This window comes from Hypanus sabinus, chromosome 21 (assembly GCF_030144855.1).
Source record: "Hypanus sabinus isolate sHypSab1 chromosome 21, sHypSab1.hap1, whole genome shotgun sequence".
NCBI classification, from domain to species: Eukaryota; Metazoa; Chordata; class Chondrichthyes; order Myliobatiformes; family Dasyatidae; genus Hypanus; species Hypanus sabinus.
In genome coordinates, this window is record NC_082726.1 from 8,672,475 (window position 1) to 8,691,783 (window position 19,309).

At 52.9% G+C, this 19,309-nt stretch overlaps 1 protein-coding gene across 1 annotated transcript in view; it reads left to right on the plus strand.

Moving 5' to 3' along the window:
• The window catches only part of LOC132379218 (stereocilin), a 93,167-nt gene that overhangs the window by 12,840 nt on the left and 61,018 nt on the right, over positions 1-19,309 (plus strand). Inside the window, exons 6-10 of the mRNA XM_059946928.1 lie at positions 3,889-4,014; positions 6,511-6,677; positions 10,640-10,820; positions 15,122-15,237; positions 16,059-16,191. Coding sequence (XP_059802911.1) covers positions 3,889-4,014; positions 6,511-6,677; positions 10,640-10,820; positions 15,122-15,237; positions 16,059-16,191 — 723 coding nt within the window. The remainder of the gene's footprint in view (positions 1-3,888; positions 4,015-6,510; positions 6,678-10,639; positions 10,821-15,121; positions 15,238-16,058; positions 16,192-19,309) is intronic.

Sequence of the window (19,309 nt, forward strand, 5' to 3'; positions counted from 1 at the left end):
CAGTTCCTGGCTGAGCCCTCCAGAGGATCTGCTATTCTGGATTGGGTGTTGTGCAATGAACCAGAATTGATTAGCGAGCTTAAGGTAAAAGAATGTGGGAATCTCATTGAAACCTACCGAATGTTGAAAGGACTAGATAGGGTGGATGTGGAGAGGATGTTTCCTGTGGTGAGGCAACTAGAGAGCACAACCTCAAAATTGAGGGGTGACCTTTTACAGCAGAGGTAAGGAGGGATATTTTTAGCCGGAGAATAGTGAATCTGTGGAATGCTCTGCCACAGACTGTGGTGGAGGCCAAGTCCATAGGTAGATTTAAGATGGAAGTTGGTTGTTTCCTGATTGGTCAGGCCACCAAAGGATATGGGGAGAAGGCAGGTGTATGGGGATGAGTGGGATCCCGGATCAGCCTTAATGGAATGGAGCAGACTCGGGCTGAATGGCCTTATTTTGCTCCTATGTCTTATGGTTTAATCCTTAGGGGCAAGTGATTGTAATACTGAATTCACACTGAAATTTGAGAAGGGGAAGCTAAAGTCAGATGAATCAGTATTACAGTGGAGTAAAGGGAATTACAGAGGCATGAGAGAGGAGCTGGCCAGAATTGATTTGAAAGGAACACTGACAGGGAAGACAGCAGAGCAGCAATGGCTGGAATTTCTGGAAGCAATTTGGAAGGCACAGGATAAATTCATCCCAAAGAGGAAGAAGACACAACCATGGATAACAAGAGAAGTCAAAGCCAACATCAAAACCAAAGAAAGGGCATATGGAGCAAAAATTAGTGGAAAGTTGGGGGATTGGGAAGCTTTTAGAAACCAAAAGAAGGCAACAAAAAAGTAAGTTAAAAATGGAATATGAAAGTAAGCTAGCCAATAATATTAAAGATTATATCAAAAGTTTCTTCAGATACATAAAGTGTAAAAGAGGTGAGAGCAGATATCAAAATTGAATAGGTATTTTGCATCAGTCTTCTGTGAAACAAACTAGCTGTAGTGTTCTCGCTCAGGTGTAAGAGAACTCTGAACTAAACACTGAGGTCAATGAAAACAGGATCGCAGTAAGGTTAACCGTTTACTGTTCACTCTTCCACATTAACGTATGGTGAAAACTGTTGATAAAACAATACAAAATGTATACAGTATTTGTTTCCTTCTTGATATCACATTTACATCGTAAATTCTTGCAAAAGTAAAACTACAACTACGTTACATTAAAGTGCAGCATACAGTCAGAATCTGCCTACGCCATTGACTGCTTTAAATACACTTCAACACAAAGTATCCACAACTCTTTAACTAACGAAAGGATAAACCTTATCAACCATCATTACTTTTAACAGAATCAGCGTTAACATTTTTAATTCAACATATCGATTATCTCATGAACTTACGGTGTTGCTTCACTGATGTTTCTAGTGCGTAGAAAGAAAACTTTTCTTGTGCTGATCCTGCACATGTGAGCCCCCTCCTTCCCATTTCTCCAAACTGGTATTTTCCCATAAGATGCGGCGAAACCGGGTGTGACATGTGCAATGGCATGCCGCGATATATCACAGACAATGAATTTACTTTAAACAATCTTAACTTTAACTAGAAAATGATAACAAATGAATTACTAAAGCAAAAATATAATAAACTAAACAAATGCCATAAAGGCAACAGACTAGCAATTTGGCGGAAGTTCTTGATGTCAGGGGTCATGAAGTGTGTGAAGTTACCATACTAGAGAGAAGGTCCTTGGGGAACTGAAAAATCTGAAGGCCGTTAAGTCACTGGACATCCAAGAGTTCAGGAAAAGGTGGCTGAAGAGATTGTGGAGGCATTAGTAATGATCTTTCAAACATTACGAGACTCTGGAATGGTTCCGGAAGACTGGAAAGTTGCAAATGTCGCTCCACTCTTCAAGAAGGGAGAGAGGCAGAAGAAAGGAAACTATAGGCCAGTTAGGCTAACCTCAGTTGTTGGGAAGATGTTGGAGTTGATTATTAAGGATGAAGTGGAGACGCATGTTAAAATAAGCCATAGAGAGCATGGTTTCCTTAAGGGAAAATCTTGCTTGACAAATCTGTTGGAATTCTTTGAGGGAATAACAAGTGGGATAGACAAAGGAGAATCAATGGATGTTGTGTACTTGGATTTTCAGATGGCCTTTGGCAAGGTGTGTCATATGAGGCTGCTTAACAAGCTAGAAGCCCATGGTATTACAGGAAAGATTCCAGCATGGATAAAGCAGTGGCTGATTGGCAGGAGACAGAATGGGAATAAAGGGAGCCTTTTCTGGTTGGCTGCTGGTGACTAGTGGTGTTCGGTGTTGTGACTGATTCTTTTTACATTATATGCCAATGAGTTGGATGATGGAATTTGATAGCTCTATTTCAAAGTTTGCAGACAATATGAAGATAGGTGGAGGGGCAGGTAGTTTTGAGGAATTAGAGAGGCTACAGTAGGACAGACAGGCTAGAATAGGTAAAGAAAAGGCAGATGCGATACAGTGTCGGGAAGTGTATGGTCATGCACTCTGGTGGAAGAAATGAAAGAGTTGTCTATTTTCTAAATGGAGAGAAAATGCAAAAAAACTGAGGTGTAAAGGGACTTGGGAGTTCTTGTGCCGGATTCCCTGAAGGTTAATTTGTAGGTTGAGCCTGTGGTGAAGAAGGCAAATGCAATGTTAGCATTCATTTCAAGAGGACTGGAATATAAAAGCAAGGATGTAATATTGAAACTTTATAAAGCACTATTGAGGCCTTACTTGGAGTATTGAGAGCAGTTTTGGGCCCCTTATCTTAGAACAAATTTGCTGAAACTGGAGAGAGTTCGAAGGAGGTTCACAAAAATGATTCCAGGATTGAATGGCTTGTCATATGAAGAGTGTTTGATGGCTCTGGGCCTGTATTCACTGGAATTCAGAAGAATGAAGGGTGAGACCTCATTGAAACCTATCAAATGGTGAAAGGCCTTAATAGAGTGGATATGGAGAGGATGTTTCTTATGGTGGGGGAGTCTAAGACCAGAGGACACAGCTTTGAAATAGAGGGACATCCTTTTAGAACAGAAATGAGGAATTTCTTTAGCCGGAGAGTGGTGAATCAATGGAATTTGTTACCACAGGCAGCTATGGAGGCCAAGTCTTTATGTATTTTTAAGGCAGAGGTTGATAGGTTCTTGATTAGTCGGGGCATGAAAGGATACGGGGAGAAGGCAGGAGAATGGGGCTGAGAGGAAAATTGGATCAGCCATGATGAAATGTTGGAGCAGACTCGATGGGCCAAATGGCCTAATTCTGCACCTGTATCTTATGGCCTTATAAACCTGGTTTTTTCACAACCTGCCTTCATGTTTATCAGTTGGAATCCTTTTCCCACCTTTGTTCAATATCGGCTAGGACACTGTGGGATGGGACATGTGAAAGCTTTAGATAATGACAGTGACATTACTTATGCCCAACTGCAAAGACCACGGTTCCAGCTTAATGCCTCATCATGTCTATGTCAATGCCGTAACTAACAACAGGGTTGAGCCCACAAACCTTTGGTCTTTCCGGCTTAATGAGCCTGCGCTGCCCAATTACACCCATGTGACCAACAAATCTACTAACCCGCTCGTCTTTGGAATGCGAGAGAAAATCGGGGCACGTGGAGGGAACCCAGTCACGGGGAGAATGTGCAAACTTCTTGCAGAGACTGGCGGGAATTGAGGCTGGGTTGCTGGTTCTGTAAGAGTGTTACACTAAACGTTACGTTACCATGCGCCTCTGCTGGGCCCGTGGAGGGAGGGTGGTACAACACCCTTCAAGTGTGGGAGAACTCCGTGTGTGGGAACGGAGCGTTGCTGGAGCAGCTTGGCCTGCAGATGCAATGACGGATTCTTTTCTTGGTCTTCTTCCTTCCAGGAGTACCTGCACATGCCCCAGGAGAATTTCCAGAAGCTGCTTATGTCAGCCGAAAGTGACGCTGTCAAGAAGCTGCTCTCCTACATGCACAGGACGTGGCATCAGTTTCAGGTGGGCACCGAGTGGGCATGCATGAATTACCCGATGGGCTTACATTAGATTGAAGATTCAGATTTGTTTATCACTTTACGTACAGTGGTACGTACAGTGAAGGTGTCGTTTGCATTAACAACCAATGCTCTCGAGGATGTTGTGGGGGCAGCTCACAAGCGGTGGCACATTCTGGCGCCAGCATAGTGTGCCCGCTACGCTCGGCAGAGCAAAACAACAACAGCAAAGTGAGCCCCGTTTCGCCCTCCCTCCCACGCACACACAGTCACGGGCAACCCTCCAACCCCGTCCTGAATCCTTACTGGGGAGAGAATGCTTAACCAGGCCCACAGAGAAGCAGTGCAGAGAGCTCCTGAAACTAACCTGATGATCAATGACACCACAGATAATAAAAGTTAACATTATTTACTTGAGGATCAGATGGGAACTGGGAACAAGTGGCAAGCAGCTTTAGTGATTTTATTGGTCTTACACTTTCACTCATCACCCATAACTTCAGCTAGTAGAATTATTAACGCTACCCAGTTCTGGAGTTTGGATTTTCACATCTAAGACGAGATGTACTTGCCACTGAGGGAGCTCAGTGAAGCTTACGCAGTTGATTTCTGGGATGGTGGGTCTATCACATGAAGTGAGATCGTGTCTACCGGTCTGTTTTCAGTGACGTGGTGGAGAAGAATGAGAGGGGGATCTCGCTGGAAAAGTACAGAGTTCGGACAGGCCCGATTGGATAACCCTTGCTTGGGTGGAGGGAGGAGGAAATTAGAATGAGGAGTGATGGTCTCGGGATAGGTTGTAGGACTGAGGTGAATAAATTCTTCACCCAGAGGGTGATGAGCCTATGGATTCTCTGCCACAGAAGGTGGTAATGATCAGAAGGAAATGGGGAGATTTCTGGACACAAAACAGTAAAAGGGCCTCAGGGGAGCATGAATATATTATTGAGGGATATCAGTCATGATTGAACTGAATGACACAGCAGAGCTGAAGAGCTAAATGGCCACCTCATGTTCCAATTTATGTTTCTATGATATGGTACCCCAGACTTCCAGCAAGGGATTGACGAAGAGACTTGAGTCGTAAAGTATCACAGTAGCAAACAGGCCATTCAGCCCATCTAATCCACATTGACTATCACAGAGGAACAGGCCATTCAGCCCATCTTGTCCACATTTAGTTGTGCCTGCCTCTAGCATCTCATTCCGCATGCCCACTACTGTCAAGTGCTACCTTTCAGATCCTCTTTAAAATTTTCCCTGTTCACTTTAAACTTTGGCCCTCTAATTTTAGACTCTTCAACCATTCTTCTTATCTATGTCCCCCTTGATTTTCTATCCCCCTAAAAGGTTACCTCTCAGCCTGCAGGGGGAAAAATTCCACTGTAGCTTCTCCTTATGTCATCAAAATTGAAGACCATGGATAAGAGGGATGATAGCACTATCGTTGAGGTGTCCCAGTAACACAACGGTTACAGCTCTATTGTAACGGTATCCGTAACGGTAGCACTATTACAGCTTGGAGCGTCGGAGTTCATTTACGGCGCCGCCCGTGAGAAGTTTGTACATCCTCCCCACGAATACATGGGCTTCCTCCCAATTCCAAAGAGCAGTGGTTAGTAAGTTAATTGGTCATTGTAAACTGACTAGGCAAGGGTTAAACGGGTGGGTGGCTGGGCGGTGTGGCCTGTTCCACACTGTATCTCGAAATGAAAACAAGGTAACTTGTCTGAAGAGTTGACACTGATCCTCGGAATAGAGGGAAGCAGTGGGTGGAGCTCCTCAGGGTCACGGCTTCTGTTCATGCTCGTGGACTTGGATGTACAGATTTAAGGAAAAGTTGAAGATTTACTTTATTCGTCAAATGCACTCGGAAACGTACGGGGAAAGGCGCCTTTTGTGCCCACGACCAACACAGTCCGAGGGTGTGGTGGGCAAACGTCATCATGTTTCCAGCGGCAACTTATGCCCACAACTTGATAACCCTGAGCTGTACGTCTTTGTCCTGTGAGATGATATTGGAGCAGCCCGAGGAAACCCACGTGGCCACGGGGAGAATGTAGGAACTCCCTACACACAGCGGTGGGAACTGAACACCCCCACCCCTAGCGCTGTAAAGCATTACACTGCCACGCCACCACGAAACTCCTCCTCATCTCTGTTCTGAATGGGCGTCCCTCTATTTTGAGGCTGTGCCCTCTGGTCCTGGACTCCCCCACCAAAGTGTCCTGATGAATTAGTGGTCAGGAAACTGTTCGCATTGGTGAGTGTCGGGGTCCCAAATTCATGCCAGGGGAGCAGGTTGTAAATCAGAGGGAGTGGGATGTGTCAGGAGGTGGGGGTTGTCAGGTATGTGGATGGGAACGGCCTCCTGTCAGTATGTAACTAGTGGGAATCTGTTGCGATAAGAGTCAGTACGAGCTGGACACAGATCTGGTTCTTCATCTTCCCCTCACGATATTCCCATGTCTTCTCTCTGCAGCCTCCATCATTGTAGCCATCTTGCCCCCTGTAGGTTTCCTGGCGCGATGAGCCGGCTCTGGAAACTCTCACCGCTTCCTTTCTGCACAAGTTTCCGCGGGTGACGCCCGAACTCTTCGTGGATCTGTCGCAGTTCATCCCTTTCATGACAGTCTCTGATATCCAGGGATTCCCGGTCTCGCTGCTCCTGAACGACAGCGTGTGAGTTCACCACCCGCTCTGCACCGGCACGGTCCGCGGTTTGACTCGCTGCGCCTCTTCACTGAATGGGCTCCTGGCGGTGAGGCAGTGTCCCTCTTGCCTCACACTTCCACAGCTGGGCCTGCGCTCCAGTGTGGCGCTGAGGGTGTGCTCCATGGTGGGAGGATGTGGTATCGGGGCACATCCCGGTAGGAGAGTGGTGTACGCACCGCGCCGCTGGATGGTGGGGTTGGGGCTGCTGGGGAAGTCCCACGTGGGGAGAGGCTGGTGTTGGGGGCACTGGGGGGAGTCCCGCTCACTGTGCAGTGGGAGGGTGGGTTGGGGGCTGGGAGAGTCTCGTGAGGGGGAGGGTTGGGACTTGTAGGTACCCAACACATCACAAACCCAAAAGGGGTGGGGAGGTACCATGAACATGACCCCAGGGGCCCAGTGGGACAAGGAAGAGAATCAGATGGGTCTGGGATAACTGGAGGACACAAATTAGGAGGTGATTTTGCTGATGGCCAGAGGGGACCAGATGGTGGGACAGGAGCATCTTGTTGGGTTGTGGCTCCAGCTGGAGTTATGTATCCCAGTCTCGATTCCACATCTGGGACTGTGAGGGACATATCCCGGAGTTCCACATCTGGGACTGTGTGGGACGTATCCCGGAGTTCCACATCTGGGACTGTGAGGGACGTATCCCGGAGTTCCACATCTGGGACTGTGAGGGACGTATCCCGGAGTTCCACATCTGGGACTGTGTGGGACGTATCCCGGAGTTCCACATCTGGGACTGTGAGGGACGTATCCCGGAGTTCCACATCTGGGACTCTGAGGGACATATCCCAGAGTTCCACGTCTGGGTCTGAGGGACCTATTCCAGTCAGAGTTCCACATCTGGGACTGTGAGGGACCAATTCCAGTCAGAATTTCACATCTGGGAATGAGGGACCTATTCCAGTCCGTGTTCCGCATCTGGGACTGAGGGACCTATTCCAGTCAGTTCCACATCTGGGACTGCGAGGGACCAATTCCAGTCAGAATTTCACATCTGGGACTGAGGGTCTATTCCAGTCCGTGTTCCACATCTGGGACTGAGGGACCTATTCTAGTCAGAGTTCCACATCTGGGTCTGAGGGACCTATTCCAATCAGAGTTCCACAACTGGGACTGAGGGACCTATTCCAGCCCGTGTTCCACATCTGGGACTGAGGGACCTATTCCAGTCAGAGATCCACATCTGGAACTGAGGGACCTATTCCAGAGATCCACATCTGGGACTGCGAGGGACCTATTCCAGAGATCCACATCTGGGACTGCGAGGGACCTATTCCATTCAGAGATCCACATCTGGGACTGAGGGACCTATTCCAGTCAGAGTTCCACATCTGGGACTGAGGGACCTATTCCATTCAGAGTTCCACATCTGGGACTGAGGGACCTATTCCATTCAGAGTTCCACATCTGGGACTGAGGGACCTATTCCAGTCCGTGTTCCACATCTGGGACTGAGGGACCTATTCCAGTCCGTGTTACACATCTGGGACTGCGGGACCTATTCCAGCGTGTTACACATCTGGGACTGCGGGACCTATTCCAGTTATAGTTCCACATCTTTGACTGAAGGACCTTTTCCAGTCATAGTTCCACATCTGGGACTGAAGGACCTATTCCAGTCAGAGATCCACAACTGGGAGTGCGGGACCTATTCCAGTCATAGTTCCACATCTGGGACTGAAGGACCTATTCCAGTCAGAGATCCACATCTGGGACTGCGAGGGACTTATTCCAGTCAGAGTTCCACATCTGGGACTGAGGGACCTGTTCCAGCCCGTGTTACACATCTGGGACTGAGGGACCTATTCCAGTCAGAGTTCCACATCTGGGACTGAGGAACCTATTCCAGCCCGTGTTCCACATCTGGGACTGAGGGACCTATTCCAGTCATAGTTCCACATCTGGGACTGAGGGACCTATTCCAGCCCGTGTTCCACATCTGGGACTGCGAGGGACCAATTCCAGCCCGTGTTACACATCTGGGACTGAGGGACCTATTCCAGAGATCCACATCTGGGACTGCGAGGGACCTATTCCATTCAGAGTTCCACATCTGGGACTGAGGGACCTATTCCATTCAGAGTTCCACATCTGGGACTGAGGGACCTATTCCATTCAGAGTTCCACATCTGGGACTGCGAGGGACCAATTCCAGTCAGAGTTCCACATCTGGGACTATTCCAGTCCGTGTTCCACATCTGGGACTGAGGGACTATTCCAGTCCGTGTTCCACATCTGGGACTGAGGGACCTATTCCAGTCAGAGTTCCACATCTGGGACTGAAGGACCTATTCCAGTCAGAGTTCCACATCTGGGACTGAAGGACCTATTCCAGTCAGAGTTCCACATCTGGGACTGAGGGACCTATTCCAGTCAGAGTTCCACATCTGGGACTGAAGGACCTATTCCAGTCAGAGTTCCACATCTGGGACTGTGGAACCTATTCCAGTCAGAGTTCCACATCTGGGACTGAGGGACCTATCCCAGTCAGAGTTCCACATCTGGGACTGAGGGACCTATTTCAGAGATCCACATCTGGGACTGCGAGGGACCTATTCCAGTCAGAGTTCCACATCTGAGAGTGAGGGACCTATTCCAGTCAGAGTTCCACATCTGAGAGTGAGGGACCTATTCCAGTCAGTTCCACATCTGAGAGTGAGGGACCTATTCCATTCAGAGATCCACATCTGGGACTGAGGGACCTATTCCATTCAGAGTTCCACATCTGGGACTGAGGAACCTATTCCATTCAGAGTTCCACATCTGGGACTGCGAGGGACCTATTCCAGAGATCCACATCTGGGACTGAGGGACTATTCCAGTCCATGTTCCACATCTGGGACTGAGGGATCTATTCCAGTCAGTTCCACATCTGGGACTGAGGGACCTATTCCAGTCATAGTTCCACATCTGGGATCGAGGGACCTATTCCAGTCAGAGATCCACATCTGGGACTGAGGGACCTATTCCAGTCAGAGTTCCACATCTGGGACTGAGGAACCTATTCCAGCCCGTGTTCCACATCTGGGACTGCGGGACCTATTCCAGCCTGTGTTCCACATCTGGGACTGAGGGACCTATTCCAGTCAGAGTTCCACATCTGGGACTGAAGGACCTATTCCAGTCAGAGTTCCACATCTGGGACTGAAGGACCTATTCCAGTCAGAGTTCCACATCTGGGACTGAGGGACCTATTCCAGTCCGTGTTCCACATCTGGGACTGAGGAACCTATTCCAGCCCGTGTTCCACATCTGGGACTGAGGGACCTATTCCAGTCAGAGATCCACATCTGGGACTGCGAGGGACCTATTCCAGTCAGAGATCCACATCTGGGACTGCGAGGGATGTATCCCAGAGTTCCACATCTGGGACCATGAGGGATATTTTCCAGTCAGAGATCCATATCTGGGACTGTGGATATGTATCGCAGTCGTGGTTCGATATCTGAAAGGATGAAAGGCGATTGTTGTTAACATTCATCTGGAGTAACATCTTTGGTGGAGATAGGAATGATCTGCTCACCTGGAGCAATGGACATAAATTGCTGAAGGAACTCAGCAGGAAATAATTCCTTTCCACCATTCCATCATGGCACATTCTGCAGATTTTCACCTGACGCCCTGACTAATCAAGAATCCATTAAACTCCACTTTAAAAATACCCAGTGGTTTGTTCTCCACAGCCGTCTGTGTGCGTTCTGAAGTGGGCTCCTGCGGGTGTGGGGTTTGTCGTGGTTCTCACAGGTGGGGGGGTGTTCATGCTTCACCCCCACTCCCCCCGCCTCCCGCTGGAGTTGGTCTCCGTAATCAGTGCTGCCTATCGCTGGGATGGTGGATGACAGCTAGGATGACACGGTGATGTGTGGGGAGGGGACGGGCGCGATGGGAGTTCACCTCCACCCTCCGCTGATCTGTCCTTGCAGGCTGGCCGCCATCCAGGACCACAGTGTGGAAATGAAAGCCGGTCAGAAGGCTGCCTTTGCCAGGAGGGTGCTGAGCACCTTTGGACAGGTGGGCTCCTGGCCCCCAAGCCTCCTGAGGTCAGTCTGGGCACTCCTTCCCTACCTGCCCACCGGTCAATTCCAGCAGCTGACGGCCAGACAGGTGAGGGAGGGGAGTGGGAATAGGGGTGGTGGGGCAAAAGGAGTAGTCAGGTAGGGAGAGGGATTGGGAGGGGAGTTGGAGAATGTGGAAGTGGGGATGGTGGGTGAGGGGATTGGTGATGGGAAAGAGGAGGATGGCCTTTGGTGTTTATTGGCAAGCAGGGCTGGAGTGAAGAGGTCCACCCATGTCTCCAGCTCTGGGTGTGAAGTGCAGGCTGACATATCTTACATCAAATGTCAATGGATGGACATCAGGAACTGGGATGCACCCCAGGATAACAGGACAATTATTGTCCCCTTCCTTCCTCCCACCTCTGCACTCGCATGGTCGCGTAGTTCAGAGTTCAATTCCAGCATCCTCTGTATGGAATTTGTACGTCTATGCCTTGAGCTGTGGTGCTTCCTCTGGGGGCTCCAGTTCCCTCCCACAGTCCAAAGACACACCGGCTAGCAGGTTAATTGGTCATTGTAAATTCCTGTGATTAGGCTTGGGTTAAATCGGGTTGCTGGGTAGCACAGCTTGTAGGCCCAGAAGGGCCTGTCCCCCGATGTATCCCTCAGTAACTAAATAAATAAATCAATGCTTCCTCCCCCCCCGCACTCACTGTTGCCAGGGAGATGGGCTGCACTCTGCCCCCCCCACTCACCGTTGCCAGGGAGATGGGCTGCCCTCCACCCCCCCACTCACCGTTGCCAGGGAGATGGGCTGCCCTCCGCCCCCCCCCACACTCACCGTTGCCAGGGAGATAGGCTGCCCTCCGCCCCCCCACTCACCGTTGCCAGGGAGATGGGCTGCCCTCCGCCCCCCCACTCACCGTTGCCAGGGAGATGGGCTGCCCTCTGCCCCCCCCACACTCACCATTGCCAGGGAGATGGGCTGCCATCCACCCCCCCCCCCACACTCACCATTGCCAGGGAGATGGGCTGCCCTCCGCCCCCCCCCACACTCACTGTTGCCAGGGAGATGGGCTGCCATCCGCCCCCCCCACACTCACCGTTGCCAGGGAGATGGGCTGCCCTCCGCCCCCCCACTCACCGTTGCCAGGGAGATGGGCTGCCCTCCGCCCCCCCCCACACTCACCGTTGCCAGGGAGATGGGCTGCCATCCGCCCCCCCCCACACTCACCATTGCCAGGGAGATGGGCTGCCCTCCGCCCCCCCCCCCACACTCACCGTTGCCAGGGAGATGGGCTGCCATCCGCCCCCCCCACTCACCATTGCCAGGGAGATCGGCTGCCCTCCGCCCCCCCCACACTCACCGTTGCCAGGGAGATGGGCTGCCATCCGCCCCCCCCCCACACTCACCATTGCCAGGGAGATGGGCTGCCCTCCGCCCCCCCCCCCACACTCACCGTTGCCAGGGAGATCGGCTGCCCCCCGCACCCCCCCACACACACCGTTGCCAGGGAGATGGGCTGCCCTCCGCCCACCCCACATTCACCGTTGCCAGGGAGATGGGCTGCCCTCCGCCCCCCCACTCACCGTTGCCAGGGAGATGGGCTGCCCTCCACCCCCCCCACACTCACCGTTGCCAGGGAGATGGGCTGCCATCCGCCCCCCCCCACACTCACCGTTGCCAGGGAGATGGGCTGCCCTCCGCCCCCCCACTCACCGTTGCCAGGGAGATGGGCTGCCCTCCGCCCCCCCCACACTCACCGTTGCCAGGGAGATGGGCTGCCATCCGCCCCCCCCCACACTCACCATTGCCAGGGAGATGGGCTGCCCTCCGCCCCCCCCCCACACTCACCGTTGCCAGGGAGATGGGCTGCCCTCCGCCCCCCCACTCACCATTGCCAGGGAGATCGGCTGCCCTCCGCCCCCCCCCCACACTCACCGTTGCCAGGGAGATGGGCTGCCCTCCGCCCACCCCACATTCACTGTTGCCAGGGAGATGGGCTGCCCTCCGCCCCCCCACTCACCGTTGCCAGGGAGATGGGCTGCCCTCCACCCCCCCCACACTCACCGTTGCCAGGGAGATGGGCTGCCATCCGCCCCCCCCCCCCACACTCACCGTTGCCAGGGAGATGGGCTGCCCTCCGCCCCCCCACTCACCGTTGCCAGGGAGATGGGCTGCCCTCCGCCCCCCCCACACTCACCGTTGCCAGGGAGATGGGCTGCCATCCGCCCCCCCCCACACTCACCATTGCCAGGGAGATGGGCTGCCCTCCGCCCCCCCCCCCACACTCACCGTTGCCAGGGAGATGGGCTGCCCTCCGCCCCCCCACTCACCATTGCCAGGGAGATCGGCTGCCCTCCGCCCCCCCCCCACACTCACCGTTGCCAGGGAGATGGGCTGCCCTCCGCCCCCCCACTCACCGTTGCCAGGGAGATGGGCTGCCCTCCGCCCCCTCCACACTCACCGTTGCCAGGGAGATGGGCTGCCCTCCGCCCCCCCACTCACTGTTGCCAGGGAGATGGGCTGCCCCCTGCACCCCCCACGCTCACCGTTGCCAGGGAGATGGGCTGCCCTCCGCACCCCCCCACACTCACCGTTGCCAGGGAGATGGGCTGCCCTCCGCCCACCCCACATTCACCGTTGCCAGGGAGATGGGCTGCCCTCCGCCCCCCCACTCACCGTTGCCAGGGAGATGGGCTGCCCTCCACCCCCCCCCCACACTCACCGTTGCCAGGGAGATCGGCTGCCCCCCGCACCCCCCCACACACACCGTTGCCAGGGAGATGGGCTGCCCTCCGCCCACCCCACATTCACCGTTGCCAGGGAGATGGGCTGCCCTCCGCCCCCCCACTCACCGTTGCCAGGGAGATGGGCTGCCCTCCGCCCCCCCCACACTCACCGTTGCCAGGGAGATGGGCTGCCATCCGCCCCCCCCCACACTCACCATTGCCAGGGAGATGGGCTGCCCTCCGCCCCCCCCCCCACACTCACCGTTGCCAGGGAGATGGGCTGCCCTCCGCCCCCCCACTCACCATTGCCAGGGAGATCGGCTGCCCTCCGCCCCCCCCCCACACTCACCGTTGCCAGGGAGATGGGCTGCCCTCCGCCCACCCCACATTCACTGTTGCCAGGGAGATGGGCTGCCCTCCGCCCCCCCACTCACCGTTGCCAGGGAGATGGGCTGCCCTCCACCCCCCCCACACTCACCGTTGCCAGGGAGATGGGCTGCCATCCGCCCCCCCCCCCCACACTCACCGTTGCCAGGGAGATGGGCTGCCCTCCGCCCCCCCACTCACCGTTGCCAGGGAGATGGGCTGCCCTCCGCCCCCCCCACACTCACCGTTGCCAGGGAGATGGGCTGCCATCCGCCCCCCCCCACACTCACCATTGCCAGGGAGATGGGCTGCCCTCCGCCCCCCCCCCCACACTCACCGTTGCCAGGGAGATGGGCTGCCCTCCGCCCCCCCACTCACCATTGCCAGGGAGATCGGCTGCCCTCCGCCCCCCCCCCCCACACTCACCGTTGCCAGGGAGATGGGCTGCCCTCCGCCCCCCCACTCACCGTTGCCAGGGAGATGGGCTGCCCTCCGCCCCCTCCACACTCACCGTTGCCAGGGAGATGGGCTGCCCTCCGCCCCCCCACTCACTGTTGCCAGGGAGATGGGCTGCCCCCTGCACCCCCCACGCTCACCGTTGCCAGGGAGATGGGCTGCCCTCCGCACCCCCCCACACTCACCGTTGCCAGGGAGATGGGCTGCCCTCCACCCCCCCACACTCACCGTTGCCAGGGAGTTGGGCTGCCCCCCGCACCCCCCACACTCACCGTTGCCAGGGAGATGGGCTGCCCCCCGCACCCCCCCACACTCACCGTTGCCAGGGAGATGGGCTGCCCTCCACCCCCCCCCCCACACTCACCGCTGCCAGGGAGATGGGCTGCCCTCCGCCCCCCCCACACTCACCGTTGCCAGGGAGATGGGCTGCCCTCCACCCCCCCCCCCACACTCACCATTGCCAGGGAGATGGGCTGCCCTCCATCCCCCCCCCCACACTCACCGCTGCCAGGGAGATGGGCTGCCCTCCGCTCTGGCCTGAACGGGGAGCACTGAGGTAGGGTGAGGCTTGGCAGCTCCCCGACAGGAGGGGAGGGGCGGTGCGAGGTCTTTTCCGGAGAAAGGGTAGTGAGGGCTGATGTGTGTTAGGGAGGGTATGAGAGGCAGGGGAAGGTGGGTGTGAAGCAGGGCTGACGTCTCAGAGGGTGGGCAGGAGGGGGTGTCTCCTGGGGTATACTGAGGTGTGGGAGGTGGACGGGGGGGGGGAGGAGGGAGGGTGTGAGGCTGTGCCCGGGCAGGTGGAGTTGGGGGAACGGGATCTCCAGGTTCTCGCTGCCTGTCCCCCTCCTGTTCCAGCTGTCTTCGGTGAGTGATCTACTGGGGAACAGCAGCCTGGATCTACCCCGGGCCCGACACGTACTCCGCACCATCATCAACTTCAGCCGGAGCCTGTCCAGCGGCCAGCTTGAGAGGTAGTTCTTCCCGGAACCAACGTCCACTTGGATTCGATCTCTCTTTTCGTCCATGGAGATGTTCACAGTGACCTCCTGTCTTTCGACCCCTCTGCCTCACCCTGGGGGAGGGGTGGTGGGTGGGGAAAAGCTCCAGGAGGCTGCTTTCACCCTCAGGTCCTCCTGGCGCAACCTTCACGTGACCCGTTAACCTGCTGACCTGTAGCTATCTGGTATGCGGGGGGAAACCAGGGCAGTCGTACCTACAGACAGAGGTGGATTTGAACCTGGCTCCCCGCTGCTGTAGTGGTGTTTAGACAGCTGCTACACAGCAGATCCAGGGAGGGTGAGATGAATTTTCCACCTATCACCTCCCAGCTTCTTGCTTCATCCCTCTTCTCCCACACCCCCACTCCTGGCTTCCCCTATCACCTGCCAGTTTGTACTCCTCCCACTTCCTTATTCTGGCTTCTTCCCCCTTCCTTTCCAGTCCTGATGAAGGATCTCAGCCCGAAATGTCAACTGTTTATTCCTCTTCCTAGATGTTGCCTAACCTGCTGAGTTCCTCCAGCTTTTTGTGTGTCTCCATTTTCAAATCCTTCCTTTGCTTCAGCTTCACCATCTCAAATCTGCCAACGTTCCTCTGCATTTCCTGCTTGTCTTCTTGTGTTAGAGGTTCCATGCTTTGCAGTGCTGAATCGGTGTTCATGGTGGGTTCTGCTCTTTGAGCTGGATGCTGTATCTCTACCTAGAGGTGCTACCAGACCCTCTCCCCGGCAGGAAGCTTCTCCAAGGCTGCAGGAACAAGCCCGGAAGCCATTCAATTCCCATTCCTTTTCCAGGCTCGGTCGATTGGTTTGCTTCGCCAGACAGTCAGACCTTCAGATGCTACTTGTTGCCCAGCCCCAGGCAGACGTGGTCTCCAACGCGCTCTTGGATTGCATCAGTGATGGCACCATTGATCCCAGCAGTGGGGTGAGTTCCCCAGCAGATCCTCAGCACCAGCATTATCCTGATCGGAGTAGTGGGGCATCATTGCAGAACATTGTGGAATGGATTTACAGAAGAGCTTTCTAGAAGATTATCAAAGTCTATGCAGCATGTCAACTAGCTTGTAAACCAGGTTGGAAAAAGGCAGATAGAACTTAATGTGGATAAGTGTGAGGTGTTGCACTTTGAGAGGACAAACCATGGTAGGACTTGCACAGTGAGTAGTAAGGCACTGGGGTGTGCGGTAGAACAGAGGGACCTGGGAATACAGATCCCAGAAAGTAGCATTGCAGGTAGATAGGGGCAGAAAAAGTTTTTGGCACATTGGCCTTCATAAATCAAGGCCCTGAGAACAGGAGTTGTGATGTTACGTTGAAGCTGTATAGGACATTAGTGAGGCCTGATTTGGAGTGGGGTCACCTGCCTACCGGAAAGCTGTAAATGAGACTGAAAGAGTGCAGAGCAATGTTACCAGGACCTGAGGATCTGAGTTGTAGGGAAAGGTTGAACAGGCTAGGAGCTCAGGAAAATGAGAGGAGAAATGATAGAAATTACACAATTGAGGGGCATAGATAGGCTTTTTTCTTTGAGGTTGAGTGAATCTAGTCTAACCCTCAGGCTCACCCAGCTCGTGTTCGTCTAGGAGAAACAGCCAAACTGGGGAATCACCTTTGTGTGGATGCTGTGTAATGTACCCTCAGTTACAAACCCACAACACAAAATATCAGACAGTACACCATATGCAGTTAAATGATTGAACTTTATGAATTTTAATCTGAATATAGAGTTAGTAATGAAAATTAAAAAAGGGCCCAATTCAAGTCAAAAGTTCACGTTGGAGCTCACTCAGTAGTCATTCTTCCACCATCGGTCTCCTCCGACCATCGCCGATCCCAGTCCACTCCGTCTGGTGGTCTACCAGCTCTCGCCACACACGTCTTCCCCCTTCATCTCTCCTCAACAGAAGACCACACAAAAAAACATCTTTCCAGATTCACAAGACACAGCAACAATCTCTTACTGGCTAACATGCATCCTGTTAAAGCCAGTCATAACCCAAACATTGCTGCTACAGAGAAACTGTTACCTCAGCAGTGAACGCCATTACACAGTGATCCCAGGGCTCAGACCAGCCCCAAAGGGACTGAAGGCTCCTGGTGTAGAGTCTTGATTTGAAACGCATCTCACACCTTCTGCCTCTATAGATACTGCCTGACCCTCTGGTCCTTTCACTGTTCTGTTCCAAGGAAGCCATTACATTAGCAGTGAAACCTTACTGTGTGTTACACTAGAACTGGAGGTCATAGGTTTAGGGTGAAAGGTGAAATATTTAAGGGAACCTGGGGGTGGTGGGGAGGGGGGTGAAGTGCAGGATATCTTCTTCACTCAGGGTGACGTGAGTGTGGAACTAGCTGGCAGTGAATGTGATGGCTGTAGGTTTGATTTGAACATTTAAGAGTAGTTTGGATAGGTACACGGATGCAGGGGGAATGGAGGGCTATGTTCTAGGTGTGGGTTGAACAGTACTAGGCAGAAGACCAGGTTGGCATTGACTAGATGGACTGAATGGCCTGTTTATGTACTGCAGTGTTCTATTACTCAATAGCACCAGAGATTCTGCAGGTGCTCTACACACAAAATGCTAAAGGAACTCAGGCAATACTTACAGAGAGAGATACAGTTGATATTGTTTCAGACTGAAACCCTTTGTCAGGTGTGGAGAATTCTTCCGGAATATTTCTTCACCCCCACCCCAATGGCATTTGGCTTTTTTGCTTTTCATAGGATCTTAGAGCACCACAGCCCTTTGGCCCAACGAGACCATTGTGTGCATCCACCTAGTCCCAGTTTACTGCATTTGGCCCATATTTCTATAAATCTTTCCAAATGTTTGTGTTTTGTTTTCAGCCTGTGTACCCAAGAGAAAGGTGTCAAGATAGTAAGCTGTCCTTGATGGGCTGAATGGCCATTCCTTGGCCAATGGTTGCACTTGGTTACAGTGAAGCTTGGTTCGAGGCTGAGTATTAAGTTCCTTCCCCTCGTCTGTGCCCCAGAGCTCAGGCCAGCCCCAAAGGGACTGAAGGCCTCTGGTGCAGAATCTTGATTTGAAATGCATCTCACACCTTCTGCCTCTGCAGATGCTGCCTGACCCTCTGGTCCTTTCACTGTTCTGTTCCTAATGGTGTTACTCTCCCAGCAAAGAGTGGAGAGCTGGTGTTCATTGAAGTAAAAGATTAAGGTTGCTTAGTCTAGCATTAATGTCAAGAAGTATGTCCTCATTCGCAAGGGAGAGGCAGTGGTGAGGTGGGTGTACTGCAGAAATCTGAAATTCTCTTCCCAAAGATCTCAAAACACTGAGTTCAAGAGCCATGGGGTGATGTTTGCAGCTCTTTTAAAAAAAAACAAAAAAAACTCCAACTAGACCGTATTCAACAGTTCAAAGTACATTTATTATCGAAGTACATATATGTCACCACATACAACCCTGAGATTCACTGTCTGGCAGGCAAACTCCGTAAATCCAAGAACCATCATAGAATCAATGAAAGACTGCATCCAACAGGGCAAGCAACCAGTGTGCAAAAGAAAAAAAGAAGTAATAAATAATTAAACAATAAATATTGGGAAGAGTTCTTGAAAGTGAGTTCATAAGTTGTGGGAACAGTTCATGATGGGGCAAGTGAAATTGAGCAAAGTTGTCCCCACTGATTCAAGGGCCTGATGATAACTGTTCCAGAACCTGGTAGTGCGAGTCCTGAAGCTCCTGTACCAACAGCGGCGAGGAGAGAGCATGGCCTGGGTGGTGGGGGTCCTAAATGGTGGCCGCTGCTTTTGTGTGGCTGTGCTCTGAGTAAATGTGTTCAATGGTGGGGAGGGCTTTACCCATGAGGACTTCATCTGTGATCCATTACCCTCTGTGCGATTTTCCGTTCAAGGGCATTGGTGTTTCCATATCTGGATACTGTGTTCACCATAGAGAGGATGTGGAAGCTTTAGAGAGGGTGCAGAGGAGATTTACCAGGGTTGGAGGGCATGCTTCATAAGGACATGAGCAAGGTAGGGCTTTTCTCTTTGGAGTGGAGGAGGATGAAAAGAGACTTGA